Raw genomic sequence first — 27,990 nt, forward strand, 5'->3', positions numbered from 1 at the left:
CTGCTCACCCACATGACGCCATATATGTGGTCTGCGGTTGTGAGGCCGGTTGGACGTACTGCCAAATTCTCCAAAACAATGTTGGAGGCGGCTTATGGTAGAGAAATTAACATTAAATTCTCTGGCAACAGCTCTGGTGGACATTCCTGCAGTCAGCATGCCAATTGCACGCTTCCTCAAAACTTGAAACATATGTGGCATTGTGTTGTGTGACAAACTGCACATTTTAGAGTGAAAAGACTCATAGCTGTCATCGCTGCTAAAGGTGCGTCTACAAAGTATTGACTCAGGGGTGTGAATACTTATGCAAATTAGAGATGTCTGTTTTTAATTTTCAATACATTGGCAAAAATGTCTAAAAACATGTTTTCACTTTGTCGCTATGGGGTATTGTGTGTAGATGGGTGAAAAAAAATCTTTCTATTTGAATTCAGGCTGTAACAACAAAATGTGGAATAAGTCAAGGGGTATGAATACTTTCTGAAGGTACTGTATGCCCCCAATGCAATTATGCAGTCTAATACAACCACAGTGGGATTTTAAACTGTTTTTATACTGTTTCTCAAATGAATTGTGTGTATTTTTAAGTTATATAACAACATTCCATTGTTGTTTAGCATTCTCTAATCCAAATATGGAGCCCAGCTGGGCTCCCCGCTTGTGCCATCAAATCCCTGCAACTTAAAGCTTGCTTCCACTACAAGACCTTGGTGCTTGCCTATGGAGCAGCAAGAGGAACTGCCCCTCCCTACTCAAACCCTACACCCCAACCCAAGCACTCTGTTCTGCCACCTCCGGTTTCTTGGCCTTCCCACCCCTACTGAAGTGCAGCTCAGCTCAGCCCAGTCCAAGCTCTTCTCTGTCCTGGCACCCCAATAGTGGAACCAGCTTCCTCCTGAAGCTAGGACAGCAGAGTCCCTGCCCATCTTCTCAGAGCATGTGCAACCCTACCTCTTCAAAGAGTATCTTAAATACCCCCCCCCCCCCCCTCTCTATCTAGCTCAGACTTTGCTGATAGCTACTTTATTGAGAAGTTTACTTACTATGCCTGTGATATGTGCTTGTCCCACCTAGTTATCCTAAGATGAATGCACTCACTAACTGTAAGTCGCTATGGGTGAGAGCGTCTGCTAAATGACTAAAATGTAAAATTATTACACTATTTGTATCCGTTCATCAGTTTCAATTGGGGACTATTATTTTGAAGCCGAACCACAAATTCCACTATTGTGGCTAATCCTTATTGTGGCTAGCTTCACACGCGTACTGTACAGTGTATCACAATTCTAAACATGCTTGAGTGAACGAGACCTGATTAAGAATGACTCGTGCGTTCATAAAATCGCCATACTCTGGGAAGATTTAACGTTGGAATTCTACTCAAACTAAATAAGTTCAATTATTTTCTTTATGTTGTAACGGCCACGAGGGAAAATGTAAGGAGACAACAATTGACTTTATCAACAATGTAGCTGTTGTGTTGGCAAACTGAGACGAGATGATTTTCAAAACGCTCGCAGGTAAAACTTCGTTCGTGGGGCTTCGTTTACTGCAGACATTTCTATTCTTACTGTTTCTCGGAAGTCTGGGATTTGGAGCTTTGTTCTTTTTGCCTGAAACATCTCGTTTGAAACGTATTTTTCAACATAATTCGGACAACTCGGCAGTTATCACCGACTCGATGAATGGACAAAGTGCACAGCCCAGCTCACCCATTGGGCTCATTGGAGCCGCTCGGTTCGATATTGGAGTGCTACGTATACAATCACAACTCTCATCTTCAAATGGAAAACAGACAAATAATAACAAGGAAAGTAGTCAAGGAACAGTTTCAATGGAACATACGTCTGAAGGTGACGCTGCCGACGACAAGGTGCATACAAGGGGCGTGGTGGTATCGAGTCGGGCGCGCTCACCTGTGAGAGTGAAGTTGAGGAATTGTATGCTGAAACCGCCATATGGCGCAAATTATGGAAAACCTAGTGATCCTGAATCTCTGCAGCGTCGGGAGAAAGTCAAAGAGGTAAGAGTCGGTGGTGATAGGCCTATGCATTGCCATATGGTATCATAATAGGATAGGATAACGCTGTGTTACAGACAGGTTTATGTGGAGAAGGCAGGAGGATAATAATAGCTTGAGCAATCAATGTCTTTGAGCAAATAACTGTTAATGGCAACAACATGCTTGAGGCTGTAGGTCTACTCAATGATTCACACTTTTAAATGAATTATAATCTATTGTGAATTTTATACTAAATAGCCTGGATTCTAGCACAGCCCCCAGACTGAAAACGATAAGGTGTCTCCTCACTGTTGCCCATGGGGGAATGCAGTTGGCATCTTTTGAAAAGCCAGACAAATTCATCAGCAGGCTACAAATCTCCAGGTCAATAATGGTGCTGCATTGTAAGTGTATGTGGGTTGGCAGAGGTGGGGTGCAGGGGTCATAAAGCCTACGGTACAGATCTCTTGAGGTAATGCTGTTTGATTGGCAGGGCTGCTCCAGTTGTCCAGACACTGGGTCTCTGTCCCAAATGGTAACCTATTCCCTACATATTTCACTACTTTTGACCAGAGCCCTATGAGTAGTAGTGCACTATATAGGGGATAGGATGCCATTTAGGACGTACAGTGCACCTCCTTATTCTGGGGCACAGGCTCCTCCTGACTGTCAAACATGATGATTCTCCTGACTCCCAACAGTCACATCCGCTGTTCACCTTAGCCTTTACCTGACACTACTTATTACAAATGTCTCCAAAGACACACACACACACACACACATACACAGCAACTAGGGGGGTGAATATTCCCACACACAACGTACACTAGCTTCTTTCATTCAAACAGAGAATAGAGATATATTATTTACCCGGCAAACTATTTGCAAAGCCCATGACTGTAGAGCAACTGTAGACTGAGTGATCTATGTTGCTATTCAGCCACGATTCTCCTGAATGAAGCTGACACCTTTATTCTTTTGATCTGTTTTTCATAAATAGGGCTACTTACAGTCAAACAGAAGCTTTCTTTCATAGAAATAGAGGCCCAAAAGCTATTACAGTATCATATCAGTTAAGAGTTATACTGCCAGAGATTGGTCTAACTTGGGTTCGTGTTCATTTCTTGGCAAGGAGAATGTGACTTATCTTTGGCCTCATTTGAATATTCATTGTGAGGAAGTATAAAATGACATTGACACGGCTGCAACAAAGCCAAGCAAGCTTAAATGTCAAACTAAAACCCCTTCAATTTTTATTCAAGATCTTTCTTTCTTCCTAATGTTCTGGTCAATGGATGCTCCGTGTCATTACCAAACCTCTGGAGGGGAAATAAGGCCGTCTGATACTTTATTGAAGGCAGATGATTCAGAGGTGCCAAAGATCCCATCCAGAATAGGTCATCTTGATTACAAAGGTCAACCCCAAGGCTTTACCGGTGAAATATCATGAATAGGCCAGTCTGTCTTCCTCACTGGTACTGCTGTTTTGATGAATAAAGCAACACATACTCCAAAGTTCATCTCTCCCTGCTCTCTCCACCTGTCTCACACATTTTCCTATCACCACAAAAGTCAGAACCAGTGTCAACAGAACTACAGCCTTTTTCTTTCCCTCACACAGTTACCGACAGTTACCTCAAGATAACTGCTAATCTATGCCAAGAGGTAATAAGAAACAAACTGATATACCGGTACAGTTACTGCTTATTGCGACTCACTGTTGGTAGATTGTTGACAAGGACTTCAGGCAGAGGAGTTGTTTCATGGAGTAGGTTATTAGCTCTTGAGATATAAACAGACCCATGGTGAGAGAAGTTAGTTTGGCAAAATTAGATGCATAATTCCGATAATATAATGTGAAAGCCATTCTATGCATTAGCCCAGGCCACGTGAATAAGTAGGGTGAGGAGATGAATGGGTGTTGGTTGTTACTAATGTCACTGGTGGTTCCTGAGGGAGCCCTCAGATCACAGAAATGTGATTCTTTGAATGACCTCATCCTATTGCAATGATATCATTTCATGGAGATTATGAAACCACTGCAATGAGCTGTTCAATTTCGATATTGAAGCTAATTAAAGGTTGTCATCTGTTTGTTATTCACTAAAACTAGTATACTTATTTCACTGAGATTCTACCACATGTATTTTTATTTCAGATGATGAAGTTTGCTTGGGACAACTATAAGCGCTACGCATGGGGGGAGAATGAGCTGCGACCACTCTCCAGGAATGGCAATGATGGCAGGACATTTGGTGAGTAAATGGCTCCCTGGACGTACTATATGGCATACTACGCGGCAGCGTAGCCTAGTGGTTAGAGCGTTGGACTAGTAACCGGAAGGTTGCAAGTTCAAAACCCCCGAGCTGACAAGGTACAAATCTGTCGTTCTGCCCCTGAACAGGCAGTTAACCCACTGTTCCTAGGCCGTCATTGAAAATAAGAATTTGTTCTTAACTGACTTGCCTAGTTAAATAAAGGTAAAAATAAAAAATACCAGTACCCTGCTTCTGAACATACTCTACCTACATGAAAGTTTACAAACTAATGTCTGTAGTTAATGTCTCTGCAGTGCAGTCCATAGCAGTTAATGTTTCTAGTCTGCAGTGCAGTCCATTGTGTGTTGGTGTGTTGGTGTCACAGGTGGGTTAAGAGGTGCCTCTATTGTGGACTCTCTTGATACCCTCTACATTATGGGGCTTGGTGAAGAGTACCAGGAGGCCAAGGAGTGGGTGGAGAACAACCTGAACCTCAATGTAGTAAGTGGGTCATTTTTCCCTTATTACAAATAATTAATGTTGTCAGTGGGGCTATACATAGGCCACTTTAAATCTAATCCAGCTGTTTAAATCTAATCAAGAACAGCGTGCAAGACACGCTGGGACGCTAGGGACGTCACTCTGAGAATGCTGGACCTGCATATCAATCATGGTTCAGGCAGGGAGATTATGTCCACTGAGAAGAAAATGAAAAATATCCTTAAATAACCCTGGAACCAAACCTCCGACAGCTCGTCAGACACAATAGAAAGTATCCATCGTCTGTAATGAAAAGCAATCTCTCGCTCTTTCTTTCTTTCTTTCTTTCTTTCTTTCTTTCTTTCTTTCCCCCACAGGGTGGAGAGGCGTCTCTGTTTGAAGTGAATATCCGCTACGTGGGTGGCCTGCTGTCTGCCTACTACCTAACAGGAGAGGAGGTGAGATCCATCCATCATAGTTTATTCATCACATTTCTACATTGCTTAACAGCAGTATTACTCAGCTATAATGTCTCCCCCGTTATGAGGCCTAAAGATATCTGTCTTCCGGAAAACAGCTCTACATCCTCTTGCCTGATAATGTGGCCGTTCAAATAAATGACCTAGAATCAAAGAGAACCGCCATCACATCCTGGTTGATGTGTGCAGTTGTCAAAACTTATATATCCTATAATGCATCGATAATGGACAGATTAGAGAATTCCATCAATACCACACACACCACTGAAATTATGTAGGTTGATTGAGTTCTGGAATTTATCCACAATCAAGGCATTCTTTTTCGGAACTAAGCAGGCTCTGTCGTAGAATGATTCCATTGCAGTTGATCCATTGTGGGGATGGTCAGTTATCACAGCTGGGAACAGGATCAAGAACCAGACTATGACCCGCTGTTCCTAGGCCGTCATTGAAAATAAGAATTTGTTCTTAACTGACTTGCCTGGTTAAATAAAGGAAAAAATAAAATAAAAAATAAATTAAAAAAGAATATCGTTTTAGGGCTCAGTTGTGCCTTCTCTAATTAAACAGTGTCTTAAAGTCTGGGGCTGTATCAAGTGTCTCAGAGTAGGAGTGCTGATTTAGGATCAGTTTAGCCTTTTAGATCACAATGATTACGATAATATGGACAGGGGGAACCTGATCCTAGATCAGGACTCCTGCTCTGAGACATTTAACACATACAGCCCCAGGTATGACCGTTGGGAGGACATTCGGCACCATGGACAGCTCCCAACAGCCCGTTTTTCTCCTTGTATGGTGATCAGTTACACTGGGTGAGATGACAGTATATTTTCAGATTACCATGGCAACATGACTATCAGTATTACCTTCCTCTGCCAGAGCACTTTTCTTGACAAGGTTGTGCTCTCAGTTCTTGATGTGATTACAGGCTGTGCAATTTCAAGGACACTTGTTCAAGCCTTAAATAATTGTAAAGAGAGAGCTGGATTATTATCTTGATACAGTCTTTTCAGAAATGAAAGTAAACATAACATACTCATCACAGTACCAGTTTCATTAAATCCTGCAGAGAGTTTTCTCTGACTTTTATATTGAGGCTTATATATATCAAGACTGCTTGTTTGTGGTTGCTGGCTGCTTTTTTTCTCAAACAGAGGCAGTGATTTGTTTTAAAAGAATGCAGCATTTCAGATAGACGGAACACTGCTACAGGCACACAGTGTCCTAAGCTCTTCTTTGAATAGCTTTGGCTTTACTTTGGTGAAATTCTTTCTTTTAGCTGCATGTCATATTTTGTGAGTTTGTCAAGCTGTGCCTGTGGATTTATACATGTTGTGTCTCATTAGATAATACTTATGTGGTCCACCTGGATATTAGGGCATGGTATGATACCAGTGTTGAGATATTTGTTAGTATTGTGGTATGGAAACAAAACATAAAGAGGGATTTAATGTTGAAAACAAACATGATTATGTTGTCATCCAGAGTCACTTGTATTTATTTCTAAGCTATAGAACAAACACAATATTTGACATAAAGCAGGTTTTAAAGGACCAAAGACTTTGTGTTTTTATTTTTGCTATGTAAAAATTTGTGTAACACTGGTATTGTCGCAGCCCTGCTGGATACAACAAGGAGAGTCATTAGGCACCTTTCCTTTGGGGACATGCAGGACAGGAAACGATAAATGGGACACCAAATTTGCCACAGCTGTTATTAACACTTCCTGAAAAGTGATACACTGACAATGTGGTTTCAGCATAGAAGATGCAGTCTACAAAAGGTGAACTACAACGAAGACTACAACACTCCTCCCCTTTCCTTGTCCCTTGCCAAACCCCACCTGTAACCAGACAGACACTGAGAAGAGGGATAGAAGAGGGCATGAAGCCCTGAGCTGTCCCATAAAGTCACTCATCTACTACTTTAGATGAACTCAACTGAACCAAACTCAACTGAGCTGTCTCAACCAAACTGAACTGACTTAACTGAACTGATTTAACTGGACTGAACTGAACAGCTCTATTGTCTCTCCAGGTGTTTAAAAGGAAAGTGGTGGAGCTGGGGAGAAGTCTGTTACCTGCCTTCAACACTCCCACAGGCATACCACATGGAGTTGTCAACCTAGCCGGGTGGGTAGCATTTCCTAGTTTGGTATACAATACCTCTTCTGCTGGAGCATGGTAGTCTTCACTGAAGCAATATACATAAACGGACACATTGTAGCTATGCTGTTGTAGGTAGTGTAATTCTTGGACTGTAAATAGATTGCAGGACTATATATCGTGATCTAATTATTTGCAGTGTGTCATCATGCATTACACTTGATGAACTCTGGATTTATCTAATCCCGGTAATACTATTAAAACCACAGTGGAAAAGACGTTTGGATCGGAGCGAGAGAGGAAATCCATCCTGTTCCTTTTTACTCAAAACGCATTTTCACTGCGGAAGTGAGAGTCATTATATTCAGTTTTGCCTGATGGCCCAGCTCTCCCTCCTAGTCCCTAGGGAAAGTAAGTGTGAAGTCAGTGAGAAGTGTGAAGCAATCTGCCATGGCCATTAGAGGGAGGGTAAGCTAAGCTGGTGCTCCTGGCAGCCTGTCAGCTTCCCTCTCCCCAGCTGTCAGTCAAATGCGTATCTCGGATCGATGTGTCAGGTGTCTGGGAATGACAGAGGCTCAGAGTGGAGGAAGATCAACATCCCCCTCCTCCAGATCTAAATATAGAATATTATGGAAGTGAATGAGGAACAGGTCTGGGTCGAAGAGAAAGACTAACAGGTCAGGATCTGCTCCTAATCTATCGCAGAATAGACTCATTATGATTATTCTCCAGGTTCTTTCATCAGAAAGACAAGATAATATTTCAGACATGAACCGTGCTGTCTGCTGACAAGTGGACAAAAATAAGGATATCCAAGACACAACTATAGATTGTCTCAGCCTATAATGGTAATTATATCCAATCAACGCTTTTCTGTCACAACAAGTTCTTATCCGCCTAGCCAATTAAGGCTTTTCACAGTTAGAAATGGTTATTCTGTGTGATCAAAGCTGGTTAGAGCTTACCGCATATAATTCTGTCTGACTACAGCTACCTCCAATAAACACTGAAATAATAAGCCTGTGAAATTACTCATTTTAGGGCAAGACACTGATATTTCCACCATGTGCATTAGAGAGCATGATAGCCAGCACCTTTGCAGAAGAGCAGAGAAAATGATACATTAGTACATAAATATTACGTAGCCAATTTGAGTTGGATGTAAGTTATTCAGCTAACCATCGTGCGAATTACAGGGGAGTCAGGGGCTCAGCTCCCCTGAATGAGATGTTAAATCCCCTAAATGCAACAAAAGTCCAACTTTAGGGAGGGTCTCAAAATAATGTCAATTTGACATGTTTCCTATTTGTTTAGAATGCAGTGGTAAATACATTGGAATATTTTATTTTCATATTTACCAATGAAATGAATACCCCCCACCTATCTGTCATGGTTTAGAAAATGTATTTATATGTGGTGGTGCTGTCCATCCAGTAGTGCTGAATTTCGGCCTCAGCTGACCTCCTTTATGTGTAGATGTTCCTTTGTACTTCCTCATTTTCGACATTTGTTTGCCATGCGACTTTGTTAAAAATAGCCTTTATTCCAATGCATTTGATTTATCCGTTGATTTATCATTGTTTGCTTTTGTCGGTCAGCTGTTTGGAGCGCTCGTTGTTTTGTTTTTCAGATGCGCGAGGGTACTGGTGATCTCTGCGTCGGAAGTAACAGACCATTTTATTTAGCTTCATTATGTTCTATCAATATTTGTTTTATTTCCTCGATCAGATGATGGTCAACAATATCAAGAGACAACTAGCCCACAGCTAGACACCAATGCACATCCAATCCATCCAACAATTATACGTTAATGACAGTAGGCCTATAGTTGACTATTTCGGTTAGAAGCATTACATTTTGCAATGGCATAGGCCTACATTATTTTGGATTTGTGTGCTCATGAGAACTGTTTTCACAGCGAAACATCATGAAATGTTACGTAGGCATAGTTACACTTACAGTGCATTTTCAGAGATCTCCAAGATCAATGATTCGTACAGGTTTTAGGTTCAATGTTCTAATTCAATTGTCAAATGCTTAACAATGATAAATAACACTGTCATAAATGTCATTAATGTAAGGAAAGAAAGGTAGTGTTTTATGTCACATGATCTGTGAAGTCTCCCAAGCATTAACTCATGAATTATGGACAACTCATGATTTAGATTCAAGTAACTTATTATTTTGAATGTAGGCTATTCTGCGTGTGTTGATGTCTTTAAAATTGCCTTGGCTGAGAGGCTCGGCTATCGGCATTGTTGTAGTCCTAGTGGAGAGTAAAAGCAAGTAAATGCCATTTACCCACATTTAAAAAATAAAATAAAAATTTAATAATGCATTGTAAGTATACGGAGAGTTACTTTTTTTTTTTACCGCGACCATCAATCAGAGTTTACCCATTTTTTTTGCCGCTACATCACTGGCTACCAGTAGGCCTACATATACAGTGGGGCAAAAAAGTAGTTAGTCAGCCACCAATTGTGCAAGTTCTCCCACTTAAAAAGATGAGAGAGGCCTGTAATTTTCATCATAGGTACACTTCAACTATGACAGACAAAATGAGGGGGATAAATCCAGAAAATCACATTGTAGGATTTTTAATGAATTTGTTTGCAAATTATGGTGGAAAATAAGTATTTGGTCACCTACAAACAAACAAGATTTCTGGCTCTCACAGACCTGTAACTTCTTCTTTGAGAGGCTCCTCTGTCCTCCACTCGTTACCTGTATTAATGGCACCTGTTTGAACTTGTTATCAGTATAAAAGTCACCTGTCCACAACCTCAAACAGTCACACTCCAAACTCCACTATGGCCAAGACCAAAGAGCTGTCAAAGTACACCAGAAACAAAATTGTAGACCTGCACCAGGCTGGAAAACTGAATCTGCAATAGGTAAGCAGCTTGGTTTGAAGAAATCAACTGTGGGAGCAATTATTAGGAAATGGAAGACATACAAGACCACTGATAATCTCCCTCGATCTGGGGCTCCACGCAAGATCTCACCCCGTGGGGTCAAAATGATCACAAGAACGGTGAGCAAAAATCCCAGAACCACACGGGGGGACCTAGTGAATGACCTGCATAGAGCTGGGACCAAAGTAACAAAGCCTACCATCAGTAACACACTACGCCGCCAGGGCCTCAAATCCTGCAGTGCCAGACGTGTCCCCCTGCTTAAGCCAGTACATGTCCAGGCCCGTCTGAAATTTGCTAGAGAGCATTTGGATGATCCAGAAGAAGATTGGGAGAATGTCATATGGTCAGATGAAACCAAAATATAACTTTTTGGTAAAAACTCAACTCGTCGTGTTTGAAGGACAAAGAATGCTGAGTTGCATTCAAAGAACACCATACCTACTGTGAAGCATGGGGGTGGAAACATCATGCTTTGGGGCTGTTTTTCTGCAAAGAGACCAGGACGACTGATCCGTGTAAAGGAAAGAATGAATGGGGCCATGTACCGTGAGATTTTCAGTGAAAACCTTCTTCCATCAGCAAGGGCATTGAAGATGAAACGTGGCTGGGTCTTTCAGCATGACAATGATCCCGAACACACCGCCCGGGCAACGAAGGAGTGGCTTCGTAAGAAGCATTTCAAGGTCCTGGAGTGGCCTAGCCAGTCTCCAGATCTCAACCCCATAGAAAATCTTTGGAGGGAGTTGAAAGTCCGTGTTGCCCAGCAACAGCCCCAAAACATCACTGCTCTAGAGGCGATCTGCATGGAGGAATGGGCCAAAATACCAGCAACAGTGTGTGAAAACCTTGTGAAGACTTACAGAAAACGTTTGACCTCTGTCATTGCCAACAAAGGGTATATAACAAAGTATTGAGAGAAACTTTTGTTATTGACCAAATACTTATTTTCCACCATAATTTGCAAATAAATTCATTCATCAAATGCCATGCAGTTTGAATGCTGGAATTATTTTCTAGTAGACAAACATGCCTACCTTTTTGAAGTGATTTGTTTGACAGTCAGATGAAAATATCATGACTGGTTGTGTTTTTGCCACATTAAAAGGAAATTCATTTTTACAGTTTAAATGACCTCTTTATTATTAGGCCTATATATAAAAAATACAGAGACCCCTGGATGTCATGGTGTAATTCAGCTAACCGAACAATATTAGCAACTTCACCCTCACATTTCAACAAATGTAGAACTTGCAAATTGGGAGGATCATTTTGTTCATACAATTCTGAATGTGCCCAATGCATAATTTATATGTTATTGCTGGTACAACTTCTACAATACAGTAGGCAGGTTTCAAATGTTACATTTCTCTTGCCTGGCTACCCAGACTCCTTGCACCGGCAAAACACTACGCCGTGCCCACGGACTTCTCCGGAATGGTTCTGGATCTGAGTACCTCCCAGACGCTTCAGCGAATGTGAACAAGTTCGGGGCTGTCTGATTGGTCCAGAAACAGAATGGGTTGGGCTAGAGCCAGAACACACGTGGGCGGTTTGAATAATCGTAATTGGCTTTGATACTCTGATTGGTTAGAGACGATCCAATCGCTCCACGTCACCACAAACGACTTCAATGATGGCTGCCTCAGACTAAAGTATGTAGCAAACGACAAAGCAGCGGAGGAATTTAGTGTGAGTTGTCAGGCTAGCATTTCTCTCTCATGTCTGTTCCTGTTTTAGTGATTCCAGGAGGTGGTCCGGAGGGGATTTGGGGAGGAGCAGTGTTCTAGCAGAGTTTGGAACCCTGCATCTGGAGTTTGTTCATCTGTCAGAACTCACCAATGATCCCATTTATACCGAGAAGGTGAGTGCTGTAACTCCACAAGCCTCACATATAATGCTTTTGTTTTCAAGTCTTTAAAATCAGATGTAATGAGCTCAACTGTTAAATAAATGAACTTGTTTTTTGTCTCTCTCGCCCTCTTACTTCTCTACACCCTCAGGTTATGAATATTAGGAAACACCTGAACCAGCTGGACAAGCCACGTGGCCTCTACCCAAACGCTCTCAACCCAGTCAGTGGGAATTGGGAACAGCGTAAGTCACCATCTGACTATTGAGTGATTGCAGTCCTTCATTAAACTAAGAGGGATTACATTGTTCTTTGATGTTATTGTCCTGTCTGCGAACAGCCACTTGTGTTACATGGCATGGCAGATCATGCGTTATTGCTTATCTTTTTCAGATTATGTCTCCATTGGGGCCCTTGGTGACAGTTTCTACGAGTATCTAATAAAATCCTACCTGATGTCAGACAGGACAGATGAAGTTGCTAAAAGAATGTACTATGCTGCACTGGAGGTACACATACCAGTCTATGGCCAGTCTATGGTTGCATGCTATGCCATATAATGCTATAACAGCAGAAAAGCAATAGGTGAAGCGTGAGAACAAGAACAGAACCATAGAACAGAGCAGGAGAAGAGAGATTGCGAAAAGAGGCAAAGACATTTGATGAAAAATATATATTTTTTTACTAATATCAATTTACCAACATTTCTGAAAATGGATATATCGCGTTTTGGAATGAAACTCTTCACATGTTTTTTACTAATGATACCCATCTACTGTACACTGCTTTAGGCCATAGAGAATAACCTAGTCCAGAGGTCTCCTGGGGGGCTGATCTACGTGGCTGAGTGGAGAGGGGGTATCCTAGACCACAGGATGGGTCACCTGGCCTGCTTCTCTGGAGGGATGATCGGGATCGGGGCTGAACACGGCAGTCCAGAGACCAGGCAGCACCAACTGGACCTGGCTGCTAACATCACCCATACCTGCCACGAGTCCTACAGGCGTACACGTAGGAACACATCTATATATATACTCAAAACACAGTTCAAAGCCCAATCAAATGCCTTACAGGGTGTTGTAATTGACATGCTGTCATGGCATATTCACAATTCATTAGTTAAAGTTTTTACTATAGGGCCCCACAAAGAGGATGGATTCAAAATGAATCGCCATTAGTTAATACTTTTTTAAACAAGGTTTTTCTATTTGGCTTTTCAGTATTTTGCAGGCAAAGGGCGAAAACAAACAACAAATCCTCTACCACTCTCAGTCCTATGCTCCAACAAAGCCCCACCCCCAACCAGATATGGCATTACATCATTAGTTATTGCTTGACAGGTTTAATAGTTAGTCACATGTAAAGGTGTTAACAGTAAGAATCCACTAAAATGATGGACTAATGATGAATTACCATTAGTTAATACTTAACAAGCTTTCATAAATGGCATGATCAATAACAAAACAATAACATTGTCACATCTCTTACATAACATTATATAGCATTACACATTTTATTCAATTTCATTGCCTTAGATATTTACCTGACACAATTAAGTCATATGGAACTTAAGTACGAAGTTAGGGGTTTGAGAAAATGTTTGAGGGACATTCATATTGCCATTGTATGTGAAAAGGTGTCACCCTGATCTCTGAAGGCCTGTGTAGGTGTCACCCTGATCTCTCTGAAGGCCTGTGTAGGTGTCACCCTGATCTCTCTGAAGGCCTGTGTAGGTGTCACTCTGATCTCTCTGAAGGCCTGTGTAGGTGTCACCCTGATCTCTCTGAAGGTCTGTGTAGGTGTCACTCTGATCTCTCTGAAGGCCTGTGTAGGTGTCACCCTGATCTCTCTGAAGGCCTGTGTAGGTGTCACTCTGATCTCTCTGAAGGCCTGTGTAGGTGTCACGCTGTATGTCGTCATACTCATCAGGGTCTGCAAAGATGTTGTCAAGGGTTTCATAAATAGAGGCTCTGGTCCTCACACACATCTGACAGCACTAACTCCTCTGACAGTACTTTCTCCTCTGACATCACTTCCTATTCTAACATCACTTCCTTCTCTGACATTACTTCCTGCTTCTCCTCTTCAGTGTACAGTAGATGAGAACTGAAGCTTTAGCAGCCAGGGCAGCGCCCACCACAGCCAGTACAGAAAGCAAAACAGACACTGTGAAGACACACCTATGTTAAGGTCCAAGAGGGTAGAGTTCTGAGCTCATATCTTGTTCTCAGCCATACATTAGTACTGGATCATGCCTCCCAGACAGACACTTATGTACTGTTCTCTTCCTTCTCCTGTCTGTACGACTTCAGTCCCATTGCTCATGTACCACGTTTAAGACTTCACTGGTGGGTTGGCATCACTGCTGCAGGTCAGAGTCACGGACTGCCCTCCTCTATTTTAACACTGACTGACACTGAAGTGTTCTTGGGGCCATATTTCACAATAAGTGAAATTCTCAAAGCCTCTTACAATAAAGAAGTAGCTGCCTGAATGCTCTTTTCTGACTGCCTGTAGAAACGTGACCTTGGACTTGGACGAAATAGCTCAAGTTTGGACAGGAAGTCTTGCAGAAGGAGATCAGGACTGATTCTCCCTCCTTTGCAGTGAGAGGAGTAACTTTTACTTGTATGTTTGTAACAGACAGATTGACGCCAAATGGATCACGGTATGACGTACCGTACCCCCTTGCTTTTTAAACGTGAATTTGTTCTCTTTCTCCTTGTTACCATGGTGCTCTTCCCGATCCGGGAAGTCCAAGTATTTGAAAACCGTTTTTGACCATATTGTGTGATGGTTTGAATGCTGGGATAATTTTATTTATTTATTTTACCTTTATTTAACTAGGCAAGTCAGTTAAGAACAAATTCTTATTTTCAATGACAGCCTAGGAACAGTGGGTTAACTGCCTGTTCAGGGGCAGAACGACAGATTTGTACCTTGTCAGCTCGGGAACTTGCAACCTTTCGGTTACTAGTCCAACACTCTAACCACTAGGCTACCTTGCTGCCCGATAAAGCGTAATCTGAAGTTTCTAAAACTGTTTGAATGTTGTCTATGAGTATAACAGAACTCATATGACAGGCAAAAACCAGAGAAAAAAATCCAAACAGGAAGTGGTAAATCTAAGGTTTGTAGTTTTTGAACTCAGCCCCTATTGAATACACAGTGGGATATGGGTCATTTTGCACTTCCTAAGGCTTCCACTAGATGTCAATCATCTTTAGAATGTTGTTTCAGGCTTCTACTGTGAAGGGGGGCCGAATGAGAGGGGATTGAGTCAGAGGTCTGGCAGCAGCCTCGATCTCAGTCACGTGCATTCACATGAGTGGTAGCTCTCGTTCCATTGCTTTTCTACAGACAATGGAATTCTCCGGTTGGAACATTATTGAACATTTATGATAAAAACATCCTAAAGATTGATTCTATACGTAGTTTGATATGTTTCTGCAACCAGTAATATAACTTTTTGAACTTTTCGTCCGACGTTCGGCTGGACCTGAACGCGCGTTTACAGTGGTTGCATTAACTTTTTATGGCTGCAGGGGCAGTATTGAGTAGCTTGGATGAAAAGGTGCCCATTGTAAATGGCCAGCTTCTCAGTCTCAGTTGCTAATATAAGCATATTATTATTAGTAGTATTGGATAGAAAACACTCTAAAGTTTCCAAAACTGTCAAAATATTATCTGTGAGTATAACAGAACTGATATTGTAGGCGAAACCCTGAGGAAAATCAAAACAGGAAGTGGCTTCTATTTTGAAAACTCCATGTTCCTTAGCCTCCCTTTGCTCCATTTAAAGGGATATGAACCAGATTCCTTTTCCTATCGCTTCCTCAAGGTGTCAACAGTCTTCAGACATAGTTTCAGGCTTTTGTTTTGAAAAATGAGCCAGAACGATAACAAGTGGTCACATGAGTTTTGCTCGCGCAACAGAATTTGGATAGCTTTTGCTTTTCCCTCTCCTACTGTGAAAGACATTTGCGGTTGATATATTATCGATTATATATTTTAAAAACAACCTGAGGATTGATTATAAAAAATGTTTGACATGTTACTGTGGACATTATGGAAACTATTTGGAATTTGTCTGCGTTGTCGTGACCGCTCTTTCCTGTGGATTTCTGAACATAACGTGACAAACAAACAGAGGTATTTTGGATCTAAAAATAATCTTTATGGAACAAAAGGAACATTTGCTGTGTAACTGGGAGTCTCGTGAGTGAAAACATCCGAAGATCATCAAAGGTCAACAATTAATTTGATTGCTTTTCTGATTTTCGTGACCAAGCTACCTGATGCTAAGTGTACTTAATGTTTTATCATGCGATCGATAAACTTACACAAACGCTTGGATTGCTTTCGCTGTAAAGCATCATTTCAAAATCTGACACGACAGGTGGATTAACAAAAGGCTAAGCAGTGTTTTCCTATATTGCACTTGTGATTTCATGAATATAAATATTTATAGTAATATTTATTTTATGTAGCACTATGCTATTCAGCGGTTGTTGGTGACACTTATACCGATAATGGGATTGCAGCCATAACAAGTTAATGGGGGCCTGATTGGCTCACCTTTTCCTGTAGTCCACGATCAGGTCTTTGTCTTGCTCATATTGAGGGAGAGGTTGTCCTGGCACCACACTGCCAGTTCTCTGACCTCTTCCCTATAGGCCGTCTCATCGTTGTCGGTGATCAGGCCTACCACTGTTGTGTCGTCAGCAAACTTAATGATGGTGTTGGAGTCGTGTTTGGCCACACAGTTGTGGGTGAACAGGGAATACAGGAGGGGACTAAGTACACACCCCAAAGGGGCCCCGGTATTAAGGATTAGCGTGGCAGACGTGTTGTTGCTTACTCTTACCACCTAGGTGCGGCCCGTCAGAAAGTCCAGGATCCAGTTGCAGAGGGAGGTGTTTAATCCCAGAGTCTTTAGCTTAGTGATGAGCTTCGTGGGCACTATGGTGTTGAACGCTGAGCTGTAGTCAATGAACAGCATTCTCACATAGGTGTTCCTTTTGTCCAGGTGAGAAAAGGCGGTGTGGAGTGCGTTTGAGATTGCGTCATCTATGGATCTGTTGGGGCGGTATGCGAATTGGAGTTTGTCTAGGGTGTCCGGGAGGATGCTGTTGATGTGAGCCATGACCAGCCTTTCAAAGCACTTCATGGCTACCTACGTGAGTGTCACGGGGCGGTAATCATTTAGGCAGGTTACCTTCGCTTCCTTGGGCACAGTGACTATGGTGGCCTGCTTGAAACATGTAGGTATTACATACTCCGTCCGGGAGAGGTTGAAAATGTCAGGGCAGACACTTGACAGTTGGTCTGCGCATGCTTTGAGTACACGTCCTGGTAATCCGTCTGGCCCAGCGGCTTTGTGAATGTTCACCTGTTTAAAGGTTTTGTTCACATCGGCTACCAAGAGCGTTATCACACAGTCATCCAGAACAGCTGGTGCTCTCGTGCATGCTTCAGTGTTGCTTGCCTGGAAGCGAGCATAAAAGGCATTTATCTCGTCTGGTAGGCTCGCGTCACTGGGCAGCTCGCGTCTGGGTTTCCCTTTGTAGTCCGTAATAGTTTTCAAGCCCTACCACATCGTACGAGCGTCAGAGCCGGTGTAGTAGGATTCAATCTTAATCCTGTATTGACGCTTTGCTTGTTTGATGGTTCGTCTGAGGGCATAGCGGGATTTCTTATAAGCGTCCAGATTAGTCTCCCTTTCCTTGAAGCGGCAGCTCTAGCCTTTAGCTCGATGCAGATTTTGCCTGTATTCCATGGCTTCTGGTTGGGATATGTACGTTCAGTCACTGTGGGGATGACATCATCGATGCACTTATTGATGAAGCCGATGACTGAGGTGGTGTGTTCCTAAATGCCATTAGATGAATCCCGGAACATATTCCAGTCTGTGCTAGCAAAACAGTCCTGTAGTGTTGCATCCGCGTCATCAGACCACTTCCGTATTGAGTGAGTCACTGGTACTCCCTGCTTCAGTTTTTGCTTGTAAGCAGGAATCAGGAGGATATAATTGTGGTTAGATTTGCCAAATGAAGGGCGGGGGAGAGCTTTGTATGCATCTCTGTGTGTGGAGTAAAGTTGGGCTAGGATTTTGTTTTCCCTGGTTACATGTGACATGCTGGTAAAAATGTGGTTAAACTGATTTTAAGTTTGCCTGCATTAAAGTCCCCGGCCACTAAGAGCGCCTCTTCTGGGTGAGCATTTTCTTCTTTGATTATGGCCTGATAGAGTTGGTTGAGAGCTGGCTTCGCTTTGTGGTGGTAAATAGACGGCTACGAATAATACAGATGAGAACTCTCTTGGTAGATAATGTGGTCTACTACTTATCATAAGGTACTCTACCTCAGGCGAGCAATACCTCGAGACTTCTTTAATATTAGACATCGCGCACCAGCTGTTATTGACAAAAAGACACCCCCACCCCTCGTCTTACCAGAGGTAGCGTCTCTGTTCTGCCGGTGCATGGAAAATCCCGCCAGCTCTATATGGTCTGTTTCTTCGTTCAGTTACGTCTCGGTGAAACAGATGTCACTGTTTTTAATGTCCTCTTGGTAGGATAATCTTAATTGTATTTTTTATTTTACCTTTATTTAACTAGGCAAGTCAGTTAAGAACAAATTCTTATTTTCAATGACGGCCTAGGAACAGTGGGTTAACTGCCTGTTCAGGCAGTTAACCCAACCTTCCGGTTACTAGTCCAACGCTCTAACCACTAGGCTACCCTGCCGCCCCTAATAGTAGGTCATCAATTTAATTTTCTAACGATTGCATGTTAGCAAGGAGAATGGAAGGCATTGGGAGTTTACTCGCTCGCCTCCGGCTTCTCAGAAAGATCCCCGATTTGCTTCCCCTTTTCCTGCATCTTTTCTTCACGCAAAAGGCATGGATCTGGGCCTGTTCCATTGAAAGCAGGACATCCTTCTCGTCAGACTCATTAAAGGAAAAAGTTTCTTCCAGTCTGTATTGAGTAATCGCTTTTCTGATGTCCAGAAGTTATTTTTGGTCATAAGAGACGGTAGCAGCAATATTATGTAAACAATCAGTAAAAAATAAATAAAAAGTTACACAAAAAGCAAAAAATAATAAAATTGCACAATTGGTTTGGAGAACGTAAAATGTCAGCCATGTTCTTCGGCTTTTTCCACATTTTGTTACGTTACAGCCTTATTCTGAAATAGATTAAATAGTTTTCCCCCCTCATAAATCTAAACAATACCCCATAATGACAAAGCAAAAACTGTTTTTTCTAAATTTCTGCTAATTTATTTTAAAAAACAACAACTGAAATATCACATTTACATAAGTATTCAGACCCTTTTACTCAGTACTTTGTTGAAGCACCTTTGGCAGTGATTACAGCCTCGAGTCTTCTTGGGTATGACGCTACAAGCTTGACACACCAGTATTTGTGGATATTCTCCCATACTTCTCTGCAAATCCTCTCAAGCTCTTTCAGGTTGGATGGGGAGCGTCACTGCACAGCTATTTTCAGGTCTCTTCAGAGATGTTAGATCGGGTTCATGTCCGGGCTCTGGCTGGGCCACTTAAGGACATTGAGACTTGTCCCGAAGCCACTCCAGCGTTGTCTTGGCTGTGTGCTTAGGGTCGTTGTCCTGTTGGAAGGTGAACCTTTGCCCCAGTCTGATAACCTGCTCTAGAGGGCTCAGGATTTCATCAAGGATCTCTCTGTACTTTGCTCTGTTCATCTTTCCCTCGACCCTGACTAGTCTCCCAGTCCCTGCCACTGAAAAACATCCCCACAGCTTGATGCTGCCACCACCATGCTTCACCATAGGGTTGGTATTGGCCAGGTGATGAGCGGTGCCTGGTTTCCACCAGACGTGACGCTTGGCATTCTGGCCAAAGAGTTCAATCTTGGTTTCATCAGACCAGAGAATCTTGTTTCTCATGGTCTGTGTCCTTTAGGTGCCTTTTGGCAAACTCCAAGCAGGCTGCCATGTGCCGCTTGGTGGTTCCAAACTTCTTCCAACTTCTTCCATTTAAGAATGATGGAGGCCACTCTGTTCTTGGGGACCTTCAATGCTGCAGACATTTTTTGGTACCCTTCCCCAGATCTGTGCCTTGACACAATCCTGTCTCTGAGCATTACGGACAATTCCTTCGACCTCATGGCTTGGTTTTTGCTCTGACATGCACTGTCAACTGTAGAACCTTATATAGACAGGTTTGTGCCTTTCCAAATCATGTCCAATCAATTGAATTTACCACAGGTGGACTCCAATCAAGTTGTAGAAACATCTCAAGGATGATTATAATAAATAGAATGCACCTGAGCTCAATTTCAAGTCTCATAGCAAAGTTTTATTTTTTCATAAATCTGAAAAGAAATCTAAAACTCTGTTTTCACTTTGTCGTTATGGGGTATTTTGTGTAGATTGATGAGGATTTTTTTTTAAAATCCATTTTAGAATATAGATGTACTGTAACAAAATGTGGAAAAGGTCAAGTGGTCTGAATACTTTCCAAATGCACTGTATACAGTACCAGTCAAAAGTTTGGACACACCTACTCAGTCTAGGTTTTTTTTAAAGACATCAAAACTATGAAATAACATATGGAATCATGTTGTAACTAAAGTGTTAAACCAATCAAAATCTATTTTATATTTGAGATTCTTCAAAGTGGGTACCCTTTGCCTTGATGACAGTTTTGCACACTCTTGGCATTCTTTCAACCAGCTTCATGAGGTAGTCACCTGGAATGCATTTTGATTAACAGGTTTGCCTTGTTAAAAGATTGTTTGTGGAATTGCTTTCCTTCTTAATGCGTTTGAGCCAATCAGTTGTGTTGTGACAAGGTAGGGGTGGTATACAGAAGATAGCCCTATTTGGTAAAAGACCAAGTCCATATTATGGCAAGAACAACTCAAGTAAGCAAAGCGAAATGACAGTCCATCATTACTTTAAGACATGAAGTTCAGCCAATCCGGAAAATGTCAAGAACTTTGAAAGTTTCTTCAAGTGCAGTCGCAAAAACAATCAAGCACTATGATGAATCTGGATCACATGAGAACCGCCACAGGAAAAGAAGAGCCAGAGTTACCTCTGCTGCAGAGGATAAGTTCATTAGAGTTAACTGCACCTCAGATTGCAGCCCAAATAAATGCTTCACAGAGTTCAAGTAACAGACACACCTCAACTGTTCAAGGAGACTGCGTGAATCAGGCCTTCATGGTCAAATTTCTGCAAAGAAACCACTACTAAAGGACACCAATAAGAAGAAGAGACTTGCTTGGACCAAGAAACACAAGCAATGGACATTAGACTGGTGAAAATCTGTCCTTTGTTCTGATGAGTCCAGGTGTGAGATTTTTGGTTCCAGCCGCCGTGTCTTTGTGAGATGCAGAGTAGGTGAAATGATGATCTCCGCATGTGTGGTTCCCACCGTGAAGCATGGAGGAGGTGTGATGGTGTGGGGGTGCTTTGCTGGTGATACTGTCAGTGATTTATTTAGAATTCAAGGCACACTTAGCCAGCATGGCAACCACAGCATTTGACAGTGATATGCCATCCCATATGGTTTGCGCTAAGTTCAACTATCATTTGTTTTTCAATGGGACAATGACTCAAAACACACCTCCAGACTGTGTAAGGGCTATTTGACCAAGGAGAGTGATGGAGTGCTGCATCAGATGTTCTGGCCTCCACAATCACCCGAACTCAACCCAATTGTGATGGTTTGGGATTAGTTTGGAGAAAAAAGCAGCCAACAAGTGCTCAGCATATGTGGGAACTCTTTCAAGAATGTTGGAAAAGCATTCCTCGTGAAGATGGTTGAAAGAATGCCAACGATGTGCAAAGCTGTCATCAAGGCAAAGGGTGGCTACTTTGAAGAATATACCGTATGTTTTGATTTGTATAACACCTTTTTGGTTACTACATGATTCCATATGTGTTATTTCATAGCTTTGATGTCTTATTATTCTACAATCTAGAAAATAGTCAAAATAAAACCCCTTTTAATGAGTAGGTGTGTCCAAACTTTTGACTGGTACTGTGTTTACAGATATGCATATGGGTAGCCTATAGACATCCAGGGACATCTAGAGTAGAAGTATATTTATATAAGTATAAAGTATTATAAGAGCATCTGCAAGTAGTTGCAGGGAATAAAGTGAACCTGTAAGATTGTAGGGTGTGATCTAGCTGTAACGCTCCCTTCTCTAGGTACATACTGCCCAGGGATTGAACCCCGGTCTCAATCCCTGAGTTTAGCACCTTGGCAGAAACAATTGTATTCATACAGCTTTCTCTCTAATATGACTATTCTCCAGCATATTACATAATTATGCACAATAATAAAATATTAAATATGCACAATACAAAAAATATTAAATATGCACAATATGACAAATATTAAATATATGCATATCCAGTGTTTCCTCAACAGGTGCTGGAGATCAAACAATACGTTTAGCATAATGCATTGTCCATTCTAATCCAACCTAAAAATCCAACAGCCACTAAGCTGGGCCCAGAGGTGTTCCGGTTTGATGATGGAGCGGAGGCTACAGCACCCAGAGTAAACGAAAGGCATTACATCCTGAGGCCAGAGGTCGTGGAGAGCTACATGTACATGTGGAGACTGACCCATGACCCCAAGTACAGAGAGTGGGGCTGGGAGGCTCTGGAGGTGAGGCCATACATTTACAGTGCCTTCGGAACGTATTCAGACCCCTTGACTTTTTCCACATTTTTGTTATATTCCAGCCTTATTCTAAAATTCATTAAGTTGTTTTTTCCCCTCAACAATCTACACACACTAACCCATAATGATAATGCAGTATGTTTTTTTTTTTTTTTTTTGTGCTAATTTATTAAATGTTTAAAAAAAAAACTAAATATGACATTTTACATACACTACTGTTACATTTTTTTGTGTCACTTGTTTTTGAAAGAAAAGCAACAAAAAAAGTCCATTAAAAGAACATCAAATTGATCAGAAATACAGTGTAGACATTGTTAGTGTTGTACATGACTATAGTAGCTGGAAAAGGCTGCATTTTTATGGAATATGTCATAGGCGTATAGAGGCTCATTATCAGCAACCATCACTCCTGTGTTCCAATGGCACGTTGTGTTAGCTAATCCAAGTATATCATTTTAAAAGGCTAATTGATCATTAGAAAACCCTTTTGCAGTTCTGTTAGCACAGCTGAAAACTGCTGTCCTGATTAAAGAAGCAATAAAACTGACCTTCTTTAGACAAGTTGAGTATGTGTAGCATCAGCATTTGTGGGTTCGATTACAGGCTCAGAATGGCCAGAAACAAATAACTTTCTTCTGAAACTCGTCAGTCTATTCTTGTTCTGAGAAATGAAGGCTTTTCATTTACATTTACATTTAAGTCATTTAGCAGACGCTCTTATCCAGAGCGACTTACAAATTGGTGCGTTCACTTTTCCATGCGAGAAATCGCCAAGAAACTGAATATCTTGTACAATGCTGTGTACTACTCTCTTCACAGAGCAGACTGGTTCTAACCAGAATAGAAAGAGGAGTGGGATGTCCTGGTGCACCCGCAAAACACCAGTCTCAACGTCAACAGTGTAGAGGCGACCCCTGGGATGCTGGCCTTCTAGGCAGAGTTGCAAAGAACAAGCCATATCTCACACTGGCCAATAAAAAGGAAAGATTGAGATGGGCAAAAGAACATAGACACCGGACAGAGATACAGCTTTTTCTTTGCAACTCTGCCTAGAAGGCCAGCATCCCGGAGAAGCCTCTACACTGTTGACGTTGAGACTGGTGTTTTGCGGGTACTATTTAATGAAACTGCCAGTTGAGGACTTGTGAGGCGTCTGTTTCTCAAACTAGACACTCTAATGTACTTGTCCTGTTGCTCAGTTGTACACCTGGGTCTCCCACTCTTTCTATTCTGGTTAGAACAAGTTTGCGATGTTCTGTGAAGGGAGTAGTATATAGCGTTGTTCAAGATCTTCAGTTTCTTGGCCATTTCTCGCATTGGAATAGCCTTCATTTCTCAGAACAAGAATGGACTGATGAGTTTCAGAAGAAATGTCTTTGTTTCTGGCCATTCTGAGCCTGTAATCGAACCCACAAATGCTGATGCTCCAGATACTCAACTAGTGTAAAGAAGGCCAGTTTTATTGCTTCTTTATCAGCACAACACATTTCAGCTGTGCTAACATAATTGCAACAGGGTTTTCTAATGATAAATTAGACTTTTTAAAATTATAAACTTGGATTAACTAACACAATGTACTTTTGGAACACAGGAGTGATGGTTGCTGATAATGAGCCTTGGTACGCCTATTTAGATATTCCATTAAAATTCAGTTGTTTCCAGCTACAGTAGTCATTTACAACATTAACAATGTCTACACTGTATTTCTGATTTAATGGACAAAAACATTTGCTTTTCTTTCAAAAACAAAGCCATTTCTAAGTGACCCGAAACTTTTGAACGGTAGTGTAAGTGTTCAGACCCTTTACTCAGTACTTTGTTGAAGCACTTTTGGCAGCGATTACAGCCTGGTGTCTTCTTGGGTATGATGCTACAAGCTTGACACACCTGTATTTGGGGAGTTTCTCCCATTCTTTTCTGCGGATCCTCTTAAGCTCTGTCAAGTTTGATGGTGAGCGTTGCTGCACAGCTATTTTCAGGTCTCTCCAGAGATGTTAGATCGGGTTCAAGTCCGGCCTCTGGCTGAGCCACTCAAGGACATTCAGAGACTTGTCTCGAAGCCACTTCTGCGTTATTTTCACTGTGTGCTTAGGGTCGTTGTCCTGTTGGAAAGTGAACCTTCGCCCCAGTCTGAGGTTGTGAGCGCTCTGGAGCAGGTTTTCATCAAGGATCTCTCTGTACTTTGCTCTGTTCATCTTTCCCTCGATCCTGACTAGTCTCCCAGTCCCTGCCGCTGAAAAACATCCCCGCTGCATGATGCTGCCACAACCATGCTTCACAGTAGGGATGGTGCCAGGTTTCCTCCAGACGTGACACTTGGCATTCAGGCCAAAGAGTTCAATCTTGCTTTCGTCAGACCAGAGAACCTTGTTTTTCATGGTCTGAGAGTCTTTAGATGCCTTTTGGCAAACTCCAAGCAGGCTGTCATGTGCCTTTTGCTGAGGAGTGGCTTCCTTCTGGCCACTCTACCATAAAGGCCTAATTGGTGGAGTGCTGCAGAGATGGATGTTCTTCTGGAAGGTTCTCCCATCTCCACAGAGGAACTCTAGAGCTCTGTCAGAGTGACCATCAGGTTCTTGGTCACCTCCCTGACCAAGGCCCTTCTCCCCCGATTGCTCAGTTTGGCCAAGCGGCCAGCTAAAGGAAGAGTCTTGGTGGTTCAAAACTTCTTCCATTTAAGAATCATGGAGGCCACTGTGTTCTTATGGACCTTCAGTGCTGCAGAAATGCTTTGGTACCCTTCTCCAGATCTGTGCCTCGACACAATCCTGTCTCTGCGCTTTGCGGACAATTCCTACGACGTCATGGCTTGGTTTTTGCTCTGACTTGTACTGTTAACTGTGGGACCTTGTATAGACAGGTGTGTACCTTTCCAAATCATGTCCAATCAATTGAATTTACCACAGGTGGACTCCAATGAAGTTGTAGAAGCATCTCAAGGATGATCAATGGAAACAGGATGGACCTGAGCTCAATTTCGAGTCTCATAGCAAAGGGTCTGAATACTTATGTAAATAAGGTATTTCTGTTGTTTATTTGTAAAACATTTGCAAAAAAATCTAAAAATCTGTTTTTGCTTTGTCAGTTTGGGATATTGTGTGTAGATTGCTGAGGAAATTGTATTTTTAATCCATTTTAGAATAAGGCTGTAACATAAAATATGGGAAAAGTCAAAGGGTCGGAATACTTTCCGAAGGCACTGTATAGCAATGATAAATACATTACAATAAATTGACCTATGATCCTGTGATATATTTCTTCTCAGCCCATTTTGATACTGTAGTCCTATGTGTGATTTACCCTAAAATAACCGAACCATAAAACCATCTACATGTAAAATGGAAATGTGATATATTTCTTCTCAGCCCATTTTGATACTGTAGTCCTATGTGTGATTTACCCTAAAATAACCAAACCATAAAACCATCTACATGTAAAATGGAAATGTTGGTCTGATTTTTGCGGTTAGTTGAAGATGGGATTGTACTTTTATTTTACAGGCTCTGGAGCAACACTGTCGACTTGCCACAGGGTTCTCTGGTATCATTGATGTCTACGGCCATATAATCCAACACGACAACTTACAGCAGAGTTTCTTTCTGGCAGAAACACTCAAGTGAGTGAAGGAAAAGATACAAGCATCACGTGTGTTATCTTTGTCATTTCTCTGTGTTTTTCATTAGCAATAACCATAACATAACAGTATTGTACAGAGTTTGTCATCTCTGTCTGTTTTTACTTTGTCCCTGTCTATATATCTCATCTTAATTGTGTTTTCCTGTCCTCCCTTCTCTATCTTTGTATTTTCTCTGCGCTTTACACTAGCAATAACCATAACATAACGCTATTGTACATTTATTGTATAGAGTTTGTAATATGTGTCAGTGTTTGCTTCCTTTTGTACCTAATTTTAATAGTGTTTTCCTCTCCTCCTCTGTCCTCTTTCTCTGGTGTGTTATAGGTATCTGTACCTGCTGTTCTCTGACGACGATCTCCTGCCTCTGAAGGACTGGGTGTTTAACACAGAAGCACACCCTCTACCTGTCATCCCCAGGAACTGCTCTCAGGAGAGAGGACACAGACCCAATTGGACTCATTGACAGGCTTATAGGGCTCCTTTGAAATGGACCATATATGGTGTATGTTCATTGTCAGGCTTAGCTCCAGTGTTTGGCCTAAACATTTTGCCTTTATGTTTTCATCTCTGAGGCCTGGCCTCAAAAAGCCCTAAGAAATGATTGGGAGCCCCCTTTCTGGCCCTAGTCACTTTGATTAAACTGCAGGAGATGGATGGTCAGTGAGACACATATCTCTGTGGATACTGTTGAACTGATTTTGTCTTCACTGTGAAAGCTGTTTTTGTTTCTGTGAATCATCAGAAACCAACAATGAGTGTATATATATCCACTTATTTTGCCTCTGTGAGGGAAATTCCCATATCACAGGGAATGAGCTGAACATCAGCTGTCTGAGTGTCAATATTTATTTGTGATACGTCCATTGTGCATTAAATCTGTCTGCTATGATAAAAAATGTTGTTTTTTCAGTGTAGGATTTTCTGTCCATGCCAGTTAATTTTATTATCAGATAATTTCACTAATTGTAAGTCACTCTGGAAAGTGTCTAGTAAAGGACTAAAATATAAATGTAAGTATTTCTGATGGATTTCAGCACTTCTCTGACTCACGATGCAAAACACTTCTCATCGATCAATTTTTATCCTGAACACGATCCATGGCTTGGAAATTGATTTATAGAAAGCTGCAGTCCCAGGAGAAAGAGGGAAATTGTGAACAGAGAGCTTAGTGAAAATGATTACATGCTCACAACTACCACCTCCCTCTTACTTTCTCTACATGTGCACTATAAATTAGCTTACCCTTCATTACTTAAAATGACTTGGGAAAAGTAATATTTGATTTCTTCCCTGATGGCTCAGTTGATTACAAATCTGAGACTCATAATCAATAGTAATTTATTAATTTCTGTAATATTAAGATAGGCTACTGATTTTTAAATAGTATCTTATATGCTTTATTTGATAGATGGGAAACGGAGATATATATTAAAGGAAGACAAAATGTGTAGATTCAGGAATTGAACCCTGGTGTCATTGCATATCTGCAAATAGTGTTTCCACTCAACTTCAGGGGCTGTGTATTTTTAGTAGGACTTTGGATGTTGCATTAAGTAAATATTGCCTGATG

At 41.6% G+C, this 27,990-nt stretch overlaps 1 protein-coding gene across 1 annotated transcript; it reads left to right on the forward strand.

The window, feature by feature from the left end:
• Positions 1-1,261: 1,261 nt before the first annotated feature.
• Positions 1,262-27,985, forward strand: LOC115131359 (mannosyl-oligosaccharide 1,2-alpha-mannosidase IA-like). The gene is made up of 12 exons (XM_029663027.2): positions 1,262-2,023; positions 4,161-4,257; positions 4,646-4,761; positions 5,118-5,198; positions 7,260-7,354; positions 11,983-12,106; positions 12,246-12,339; positions 12,488-12,603; positions 12,886-13,105; positions 22,596-22,768; positions 26,284-26,399; positions 26,745-27,985. Exons 1-12 carry the CDS (start codon positions 1,499-1,501, stop codon positions 26,881-26,883), a joined length of 1,896 nt encoding a protein of 631 aa, XP_029518887.1. The 5' UTR covers positions 1,262-1,498; the 3' UTR covers positions 26,884-27,985.
• Positions 27,986-27,990: the final 5 nt, after the last annotated feature.

Source organism: Oncorhynchus nerka, linkage group LG7, assembly GCF_034236695.1.
Source record: "Oncorhynchus nerka isolate Pitt River linkage group LG7, Oner_Uvic_2.0, whole genome shotgun sequence".
In the NCBI taxonomy this organism is placed as follows: domain Eukaryota; kingdom Metazoa; phylum Chordata; class Actinopteri; order Salmoniformes; family Salmonidae; genus Oncorhynchus; species Oncorhynchus nerka.

Bases quoted from the DNA above. Each gene is read 5' to 3' on its own strand.
- LOC115131359 (XM_029663027.2), top strand. From the start codon at position 1,499: ATGATTTTCAAAACGCTCGCAGGTAAAACTTCGTTCGTGGGGCTTCGT. The intron at 12,340-12,487 runs GTAAGTCACCAT...TATCTTTTTCAG, and splicing joins CAGTGGGAATTGGGAACAGC to ATTATGTCTCCATTGGGGCC. The intron at 13,106-22,595 runs GTAGGAACACAT...AAAATCCAACAG, and splicing joins CGAGTCCTACAGGCGTACAC to CCACTAAGCTGGGCCCAGAG.